Source organism: Pistacia vera, unplaced genomic scaffold, assembly GCF_008641045.1.
Source record: "Pistacia vera cultivar Batoury unplaced genomic scaffold, PisVer_v2 Contig1024, whole genome shotgun sequence".
Taxonomy (NCBI): Eukaryota; Viridiplantae; Streptophyta; class Magnoliopsida; order Sapindales; family Anacardiaceae; genus Pistacia; species Pistacia vera.
This window is the reverse complement of record NW_022195055.1, coordinates 76,029-87,041: the sequence shown is the minus strand read 5'-3', so window position 1 is coordinate 87,041 and position 11,013 is coordinate 76,029. Positions and strand designations below refer to the sequence as shown.

The following is an 11,013-nucleotide window of genomic DNA, read 5'->3' as shown; positions in this document are numbered from 1 at the left end:
CCTCTAAAAATCCTTGAACAATTGGAAGAGAAATTGAGAGGAAGTGAAAAGGAGAGTGGCGGTGGAGAAGAAGAATGAAGGGTTTTGCAATGACTTAATTCCTTTTAATACAATTTATGCACAAGCATTCCCATTTTGCCCTTACTCTTCCTTAGGAATTCCATCTATACCCTTTGATTCATTACAAACACATCCCCATATTAACATATTCACCAAGCAAAATCCTTACATTTTACTCCCCACTTTTCCTATTAATTAGGGGTAGAATGGTCAAATTGCCCTTAGGGAAGAAAATATCTAAAACTTAACCAACATTTTGGTCGGCCTGTCGTCGCGGCGAAAAAGCTTCTATCACCGCAGCGAAACTGTCCAGCAGCTTCTCCGGCTTCAACACCTCTTCGCCGCGGCAAAGATTCTTCTTCACCCCGGCGAAGCCTGGAACACTAAACTTCTTCTATTTTCAACCAATTTCAAGGCAAGTATTCAACATACCACTCAAACAAAGGCCAACCAAACAAATAATACTAATAAACCGACTCAAATAAGAACAAAAGGAGAAACATTAGCTACGTACCTCAAGTGGGGCGTTACAGAGAACCTCCTCTCCTCTCCAAGTTCCTCCTTTCCAAGAGCCCCAAGAGTAGATCAAACCCTCAATGTGTATATAAAACCTAAAACTCCTTGAAAAGGGACTAAAGTTACCTTTATAAAGTTTTTAGACAAAATGGCAAACTTGTAAATACTGGTTGCTGAAATTAGGGTTGGAAATGTGACATTATTACATTCTGTGCAATTTAAGCCCCGATGCGGCTTATTGGCATAGCGACTCAATTTAATTGAGCCCTGGTGCAGTTGAATTATGCCCCAGTGTGTTTCCAAGTGATTTCTTCATCGACAAAACCTGTATCACACCGCAGCTCAGGAAATCATGTTGTGGCGCAAAGTCAGAATTTCACTCCTTGTCCTCTCGCCTTGATTTATCTACACTCGAACGAATCCAAGACATTTGAACACCAGTACAACCACGAATAATCCGTTCTTTTGCACCTGAATACCTGAAAACACACACAACACCCGTGATTCCAGAAGATAACGAAACATGCAAGAAATCACATCATAAATCATGCATTAAACCTCAAATTTCTAACAATTTCACCCCAAATCACTAAATAAATCCATATTTCCAACACTCAACAGTGATAAATTAAGAAATTGGAAGCACTTTTGAGGTAGTCATGCTGCGTAAGTCATATTCAAGAAGACATATCTCGAGTTATACGTATTGAATTGATATGATATTGGTCTTGTTTTAAATCTTAAAGAAAGGGCTACAACTTTTCTATATAAGCCTCAACCCAGTTCAATAGGTAAGATGTCCCAAAATGGCTCAGAAGGCCACGGATTTGATAGTGGTAACCATGGTAACATGCCTTTTTTTTTTTTTTTTTTTTAAGGCTTTTCCATTCCTATTTACCTCTAGTTTCTCCCTAACCTTTCCTAACCATTCTCCCCTATGAAAACATGTTAAATGATCAATAATAACCTCCTTTGTGATATGTTAAATTCTCATGACACAACTATTTCCATTAACTACCATCAAACTTCAATTTTCTACAATTCACATATAAATCCATCAATTGCAGATTATAGCATCAAACCAAGTTCAATTTCCTTTGTGTGACAAGAATTAAGGTTCCCTAATACTAAACCTAGAAACCTAATTCTTATTTCATATTAAAGGGAGGTTTCCCTTACCTTGTGTGAAGAAACCACACTCTTTTGAAAATTTTCTCCTCCTTATCTCCGATTGACGCTTTATCCTAATATAATTCATAATGAAACTTTAATAACTTGAAGTATATAGTAGTCATATAAGAGAAGGAGTTGAAATTTACCCCCTAATATCCTTAATAAAGGAAGATATATAAGACACTTGAAAGATTGCAACTAAAAAGCTTGAAATTTCAATGGAGGAAATAGAATTAATGGAGAAGTATTGAAGAAGATGATGGAATATTGGAGAAATATATGTGTTGGTCGATTTTTAACCAAGTAAATCAAAGATTTTTTTTTTTTTTTTTTAAAAACAAAAATCTCAATATTTATCACTATCATTTAATGACTTAAAACATCATTTCCCTTTTTGCCCTTAACAATTTTCTTTTAATTACTCTGCAATCCTTCATCATCTTTATCTTGTCAAGCCAACAAAATATCATCATTCTTTTACCACTTTACCCCTAAGGCATGTGCATAGTAGTTAACTTAGTGCATAAAAGTGAAAAGACTACTTTACCCTTGGACATACCAGTGGGGTTTACAAATGAGCAATACGAACCTATGATTGATAATTGAGAAAGAAAACAGGCTAGATGGATCCAATTTCTCAGACTGGTATCGAAATTTTCGGATTATACTAAAGTCCAAAAAGAAATTGTATACCCTTGATAAGCCTTATCTGGCTGAGCCTATGTAATATTCTTTCTCCGTTACTCAGATCCTGGATTTTCTTTTCTTACACCAAACTTCTCAATTCTTCTCTGCTCTTTCTAATATTCTAATTTCTCACTTACTGATATGTAAGCACAAATAGGGAAACTAACTCAAGATAGTAGAAATGGCATGATGCATATGCACAAATGCATAAACTTTTTCTATGCAATGCATTTTCTTTTCTGTTTTCTTTCTTTCTCTGCATTTCTTTGTTTTTCTATTTCTCTTCTTTCTTTTCTGTTTATATTCTTTCTTTTCTATTTTTCTTGCTTTTCTATTCTTTCTTGCTTTTCTTTTCTTTCTTTCTTTTCTATTCTTTTCTTTTCTTTTCTTTTCGGTTTTTCTTGTTTTTCTATTCTTTCTTGCTTTTCTATTTTTTCTTTCTATTCTTTTCTTTTCTTTTCTTTTCTTTTCTTTTCTATTCTTTTCTTTTCTTTCGTTTCTTTCTTCTCTTTGCCGATCGGACTCGGTTGAGGCATGGATTTGGAACCCTGACCGTGTGAGTGTATTCTCAAATTCTTTCTTGGGTATAGTCCTCATCCACATGCACTTCTTACGAACTGTACAAATTCTTCTTTCTTATTCTTAGGCCGCTCACTAAAGGCGGCGTTCATGCGGGGCTATTCTTCTTCTCTATCACTCACGGGTTCCCCATCACAACAACCTTCTCTTATCTTATCTTTTTATATTTCTTTAAGTAAAATTTCAGTTTTGAAGTATTCTTTAATTATATTCTTTAGATAATAATTCTACAATTAATTTCTTTTCTTTCTTTCTCTTTATTCTTTAATGTTTTTATACATGTATATGTGCATGTAAATAAGCTCATTCTTTGCTATTCTTTCTAAATGCAAATGCTCAAATGTAAGAATGTATTATGGCATATAAAGATATCATTATGGAACTAGTATTCTCTACCAACAACATTTCCATAACAAAGTAATAATCCAACATACTCATATATATGCACTTTCTTTGACATTTCATCAAACACCTTATATGCACATACAAACCCTAAATTGGTTACACTTCCACATATTTCTCAAGCCACCAAAATTGGAGCAAATAACTCTCTAAAGCCAACATCCAACCTAGCCAAAAATTCAACTCCACTACTCAACATTCATTCTCCCATAATTCGTCCAAAACTTCATCAACTCAACACATACAAATCATCACTTCTCATAACCATGAGATTCACATATCAAACATCTGAATTTCAATCCATAACTCTCATCATCCAAACACACATACAACATATAAGAAATTTCTCTACATAAGTATTTATCCAATCAAAGCTAAAGTTGGATTTACTTACCTTGAATTTGAGCAATTCCAACACTATAATCTCTCTTTGGTAGAATTCCCCTTCCTCTTAAACCCTAAGCATATAAAACCATAAGAATTCAAAACTTTAAAATTTAATCTCACATCTTGGTGTAAGAATCTTACCTTTGGATGCTTAGGATTGAAAATCTATCAAAATCTAGCCAAAATCCTATGAATTTCCTTGAAAATTTACTAAAGAAATTTGAGAGAATTTGGGGTGAAGGTGGCATGAACTATGGGTGGAGTGGCTAGGGTTTCTCTTCTTGAACTCTTATTACTACATAATAATATATAGTTTCCCATTTTACCCTTGCACTTTCTAAAAATTGCATCTATGTCCCTTAGTCAATTACCATAATACCCTCATTTTTATTATCTTCTCTATGTTATTCTATTTCTTTTCACTCCCCACTTATTCAACTAATTATGAGTGAAAAGACCATTTACCCCTAATGAAGTTTTAAGGAATTTTCTTCACACTTGTTCAAGATAACTTTAACAAAATTCAACTATGGGTATTAGGGCATAAATAAAGCTACGTACCTCGATGTGGGTGTTACAGCCTAAACTTGATGCCACTTAGAAAACTAAGGAGACTTATCAAAAGTTCCTTGATGATGCTGATAATGTTCAATGCATTATGCTAACATCAATGACATCTGAGCTGTAAGAGTAGCATGAGAATATGGATGCACATGCCATAATTATGTACCTCAATAAGCTTTTTCAAAGTAATGCTAGACATGAGAGATATGAGGTGTCAAAAGCACTGCTTAGGAGCTGAGTGACTGAGGGAGCCCAAGTTGGTCCTCATGTGCTCAAGATGATTGCGTACACAGAAAGGCTTGAGACTTTTGGCTTGTTGTGGATGTAGACTTACAAGTGGATATAATTATGTAGTCACTACTTGATTCTTATTCACCGTTCATAATGAACTTCAATATGAACACAATGGTGAAGTCCTTGTCAGAGCTTCTAAATATGCTGAGGACTGCAGAGCAGGACTTGAAAAAGTCCAAACTTGTTTTATTGGTTGCTGTTGGAAAAGCCAATGGTAAGGGTAAGGGTAAGGGTAAGGGTAAGGGAAAGGGAAAGGCCAAGGTCTATCCCAAGTCCAAAATCAAAGGATATGATGCTCTTAAGCCTATAGATGGCATTGGAAAAAGGTAAAAGATAGTCTGCTTCTATTGTGGCAAGCTTGGCCACTAGAAGAAGCACTACAAGGCTTTTTTCACAAACAAGAAGAAGTCAAATGCTTCAACTTCAAGTATGTACATGATTGAGATTAACTTCTCCCCTTCAACATCTTGCGTCATTGACACAGGATGTGGTACTCACATTTGTACTGATGTGCAGGGATTAAGGCAGAGTAGATTGCTCGCCAAGGGAGAGTTGGATCTATAAGTTGGAAATGAAGCACACATGGCTACATTAGCTGTAGGATATTATTGTTTGTCACTACTTACGGGCTTATTGTTAGAACTTAATAATTTTTATTCTTTACCTTCCATTTCAAAAAACATTATATCAGTATCCGCTTTGGATGATATGGGATATTATTTTGAAATTTCTAATAGATTGTTGTCCTTTAGTTTGAATGGTATTCTATATGGATATGCAAGGTTATATAACGAATTATATGTTCTAGATTCAAACAATAAAGATATTTTCAATGTGGAACCAAAGAAAGCTAAACATAGCAATCAAACCCAAACATACCTCTGGCATTGTAGATTGGGTCATTTTAATTAAACCCGCATTGCAAAACTTCAAAGGGATGCAGTTTTGGACCCCTTTGACTTTCAATCATTTGAGGTATGCAAGTCATGCCTTTTAGGCAAGATGACCAAGTCGCCTTTCATAGGACAAAGTGAACGGGCTACTGAATTGTTAGGCATCATTTATAGCGATGTATGTGGTCCACTAACAATTAAAGCCAGAGGTGGATATTCGTATTTCATCACATTTACTAACAACCTTAGTAGATATGGTTATGTCTACCTTATGAGATATAAATCTAAAGCCTTTGATAAATACAAAGAATTCAGAAGAAGTACAAAATATATTGGGCAAGAGTATTAAAGCTCTTTGGTTAGATCGAATAGGTGAATACTTAAGCTCTGGGTTTTCTGAATACCTGAAGGCGTGTGGGATAGTTTCATAACTCACCCCTCCATATACACCCCAACATAATGGTGTGTCTAAAAGGAGGAATAAGACCTTACTTGATATGGTTAGGTCCATGATGTGTTTTAGTGATCTACCCGCATCATTCTAGGGTTATGCCCTAGAGACTACGACTCACATACTTAACCGTGTATCATCAAAATCTATGGATAAGACTTCATATGAACTATGGAGTGGGCAAAAGCCCAATTTTTCTTATCTAAAGATTTGGGGTTACAAAACTTATGTCAAGAAATTGACTTCGAACAAGCTAGGCCCGAAATCTAATAAATGTATATTTGTAGGGTATCCTAAGGAGACCAAAGGATATTATTTCTACCACCCAGAAGAGCGCAAAGTTTTTGTCGCTCGTACTGATGTCTTATTAGAGAAGGCATTTCTTCTAAGAGGTACTAGTGGGAGAAAGTAGAAATGGATGCAGTTCTAGTACACAAGATACATTAGACGAAGGACAGGATGATGGGCCACAAGAAGTGGTCGAACATCATGAGGAGGTTACTCCACAATCTATGAATCAAAGTGAACCACCTCAAGTAGCACAAGAGCTACGTAGGTCTAGAAGAGCACGCCATGACCTCGAGAGATATGGTTTTCTCATGACTTGGTATGGTGACATACTGGTCTACCAAGACAATGAACCCAAGACCTACGATGATGCTATATCGGATCCAGATTTCGTTATGGCTTGAAGCCATGAAATCTAAGATGGACTCCATGTACCATAACCAAGTATTGTCCTTGGTGGATCCACCTAAAGTGGTAAAACCCATAGGGTGTAAATGGGTTTTCAAGAAGAAGACTGATATGGATGGCAAGGTGCATACCTATAAGGCACGACTGGTTGCCAAAGGTTTCAAACAAATTCATAGCATTGACTATGAAGAAACCTTTTCACTAGTTGCCATGATTAAGTCTATCTAGATTATGCTTGCAATTGTTGCATGTTAAGACTATGAGATTTGGCAGATGGATGTCAAAATAGCTTTCCTGAATGAAAACCTTGAGAAGGATATGTATATGACACAACTCGATGGCTTCGTTCTTGATAGACAAGCTGATAGGATATGCAAGTTACGGAGGTCCATTTATAGACTCAAGCAAGCTTCAAGGAATTTGTTAACATTCATTTTGATGAAGCTATAAAAAAATTCGGTTTCATAAAAAATGAAGATAAGCCCTGGGTTTACAAGAAAGTAAGTGGGAGCGTAGTGGAAATCTTGGTGTTGTATGTTGATGACATACTTCTCATCTGGAATGATATACCAAACTTGCAGTCAATAAAGACTTGGTTATCCAAGTGCTTCTCCATGAAGGACTTAGGAGAAGTAGCATACATCCTCGAAATAAAGATCTAGCGTGATAGATCATGTAGGTTGCTTGGCCTAAGTCAGAGTACATATATAGACAAGGTACTAAAGAGATTTAGTATGGAAGAATCCAAGAAGGGATTTCTTCCAATATCACATGGTGTCTATCTCTCCGAGGATATGTCTCCCAAAACACACGATGAGAGAGATAGAATGAAGAGGATCCCATATGTGTCTGCAAATGGATCCATCATGTATGCCATGTTATGTATTCAGATTGATGTCTCATGTGCATAAAGCACTTGTAGTAGATATAAATCAGATCTAGATGAGTGACACCAAATCCAGGTGAGTGACACTAGATAGCTATCAAGAACATCCCTAAGTACCTGAAAAAGACTATAATGTCTCACTAGGCAAGTATTCACTGAGTATCCTATAGAGAGAATCCAGAGAATTGCTAGTTTAAAAAGGGTGTTCGTCTAAAATTTTTATCCTTAATCCAGTTATAACATACTATTACACAAAGATTATTTCTCACATATATAAATCCACATTAAATTTCTTCACTGAGACAGTGTGTGCAATCCTCTCGCCAACTTGACATCTCCCAACCACTACAATCTAATACTTGCAAAAATAAGGAAGGCAACGGGGTGAGCTATAAATGCTTAGTAAGTAAACCAAATCTAATTATGCTCTTACTCTGTTGTCCCCGTTTTCATTGTACTGCTTCTAAATTTCTACTTGCTTTCTCTCTTTATTCTCAGGCATACTACTTAGCAGTCTTCTATTTTTCTCAAATATTTCTAAATCCTTCTAGGGTTGTGCTATTCTTTATCATTTTGTTTCTCTTCTCTGCTAGATTATAACTTTCTGTTTCTTTCTCTACTCAACAAATCACTAAGTTTTCTTGCTATTTGTCATGTTTCTAATTTCTGCTCTTTTCTAGCATGTATCTAATTTATGTTCTTTTCTTGTATATCTCTAGTTTCTTTTCTATTCTCATGGGTTTCTATGTTCTTTTCTTCTCTATTCCCATGGGTTTCTATTTTCTTTTCTTCTCTATTCCCATGGGCTTCTATTTTCTTTTCTTGGCTAGTCAGACACGCAATAATAAACAAACTGTTTAATCTATGCATAAATGCATAAGATGCAATGCACATAAAATGTCTGATGCATATGCAAATGATCATGTTTGTATTCTTTCTGAAAATTCTTTTCTTTTCTTTCTTAAATTCTTTATGTTCTCTATTTCTTATTCTATTTTTCTTTCTTTCTGAAATTCTTTTTGTTTTCTGTTTCTTATTCTATTTTTCTTTCTTTTTGAAACTCTTTCTGTTTTCTGTTTTCTGTTCTGGTTTGCCGATCGGACTAGGCTGAGGCATGGATTTGGAACCCTGGCCATGTGAGTATATTCTGAAATTCTTTCTGGGTATAGTCCTCATCCACATGCACTTCTAGCGGACTGTAAAATTTTGTTTTCTATTCTGAGGCTGCTCACTGATGGTGGCGTGCATGTGGGAAACTTTTGCATCTCTGTCGCCACTAGCTAACGTAGCAAATGCTCACAGGTTCCCCATCGCAACAGCCCTTTGAAAACATGCTCCGTAAATCTGCAAAAAAAAAAAAACTAGCTAGACATTTCAAATAATTATAAAGTTTCTTAAATATATGCTATGCTATGTCATGCATTTATATGCTGTCTATGCATGATCCCAAAATATGTGTCTGACTCTGGCATGTACTCTATTAATTCTAAGGCTTTTATTTATATACTTTTCTGGAACACCGAAAGTTCTATTCTAATAACACACTTAACTTAAACATTTTCAATTTTATTCTTTATTTCTTAATTCCATGCATCGTGTGTACGTATGCATTCTATAATTTCTACATAATTTTGTATTCTTCAATTCTATCATGCTATGTAAAATGTACACACTCTCACAAATTCTAGTCTTCTATAATTCTATTAGTGAGATATTAAAATGGCACAAATCAACTTTGGAATGAATTCTACATTTTGGGCAATCTAATTTCTTCTATAAAAATCTATGCCACAACTTAGGTATTAAGTCTACTAACTTGCCCCATTATGCTACTAGTTTTTCTCAAACTCATATGTCACATGACCATGTCATTAAACAACTCTCTAATATTTTTCTAATGTAACAAACATGTCTTGTACAACTTTTTAAATAAAAATCTTAATGCCATAAATTTTCATTCTCTTACATGACCATCAACTTCAATTGTTATATATGCCCTTCTTTCTTCTTTTCTTTTGGCTACATTTTGTACATTAATCTATATTGTCATATTAATCATTGTAAATTCAATCTAACATATGGCACAACATATATACTTTGGCTAAATTCTAATTTCTTTCTAACATTCTTAACTAAACTTTTGGCCAATACAACCAATTCTCAAGAACTTCTAGCACAATTCTATAGTTTGTAATATATAATCAAGCATGAAAACTATACTCATACCAATCAATTTCTAAAATGGTCATGTATTTAATACATAAACCAAACTTCTATTTCTTTGATGTTTCTTTTGATATCTATACTTAGGAAAGTTTTTCTATTCTTTCTATAATAAAATAACTTATTACATATTGTTTGTAATTAATCTCAAAACAAGAAACAACAATATACTCATTTGACCATGCCATTATTTGGATAATCTTTCTAAATTCAAGTACACAAACTTAAGAATTTATTATGGCATATTGATATGTCANTCGGCGGAGATTGTCTGTTGCTCCAGCATCAATCCCTGCAGCTTCAGCGTTACAACTGATGAGCTTGGGTCTGAGAGAAAACTTAGGCAAAGGCAAGCTACTTGGAGGTGGAGATATAGTAAACCCAAAACCTGAAAACTTCTCAAACTCAAAACCACTAACAGCATCAATACCTGCAGATAAAATCTTAGATACATTCTTAGGAAGATCATTTGGGTCTGGTCCTAAAGGGTCGACCGATGTGAAGATCAAAGACTCTGCTATTGGTTTTTTAGCAGGTTTTAAAAAATCTGTCTTTGGCTCTTGCTCTGGTCTCTTGGTGGTGGGTTGTTTTGCTTTCTTAGGGGTCAGAGATTGGTCTCTTGTCCTGTTGAACTTTTTATTAGTGGGAGGACAAGAGAGATTCCGGCTCAGAGATGGGAGAGAGGTGTGAAGGGTTTTATTGTTGGGGATTCGTAGAGGAAGGAGAGGTGGAGGCTGTTGATGCTGATAGTTATGAAGTGAATGGGAAGGAGGATACGAATATGAGAGAAGAGGAGGAGCTAACAAAAGACCTCTGTGCATGAATTTTGAAAAGAGGGAGAAGAAAAGGAAAAAAGAGAAGGGGGAGGAGGGAAAAAGACGGAGAAGAAAGGAAAGAAAGAGAAGGGAGAGATGAAGGGGAAGGATAAGAGAGAGAAGAGGCGTAGAAGAGATGAGATGCAAAAGAGAAGAGAATAAGGAAATAGGATAAAAAGTTAGGGGTTTATGGATTAATATAAAATTAATGATGAATATTAAAATTTATTTTTTGGTTGGATATAAAATTATTATATTATCCTTAGTTAAATGGATTTCAATAATATTATACTTATAAAGAAATCTTATAAAGATTTCTATATAAAGTGAGGTAGCAACAAATGAATGAAAGAGTAAAACTTATTAAATTCATTCTTTTATTCATTT

The 11,013-nt window shown here is 35.0% G+C and overlaps 1 protein-coding gene across 1 annotated transcript; it reads right to left on the bottom strand.

The window, feature by feature from the left end:
* Positions 1 to 952: 952 nt before the first annotated feature.
* LOC116122729 lies at positions 953 to 10,664 on the bottom strand. Its single transcript, XM_031408546.1, has 3 exons — positions 10,054 to 10,664; positions 1,756 to 1,820; positions 953 to 1,055 (listed from the first exon to the last, which is right to left on the bottom strand). Exons 1-3 carry the CDS (start codon positions 10,630 to 10,632, stop codon positions 953 to 955), a joined length of 747 nt encoding a protein of 248 aa, XP_031264406.1. The 5' UTR covers positions 10,633 to 10,664.
* Positions 10,665 to 11,013: the final 349 nt, after the last annotated feature.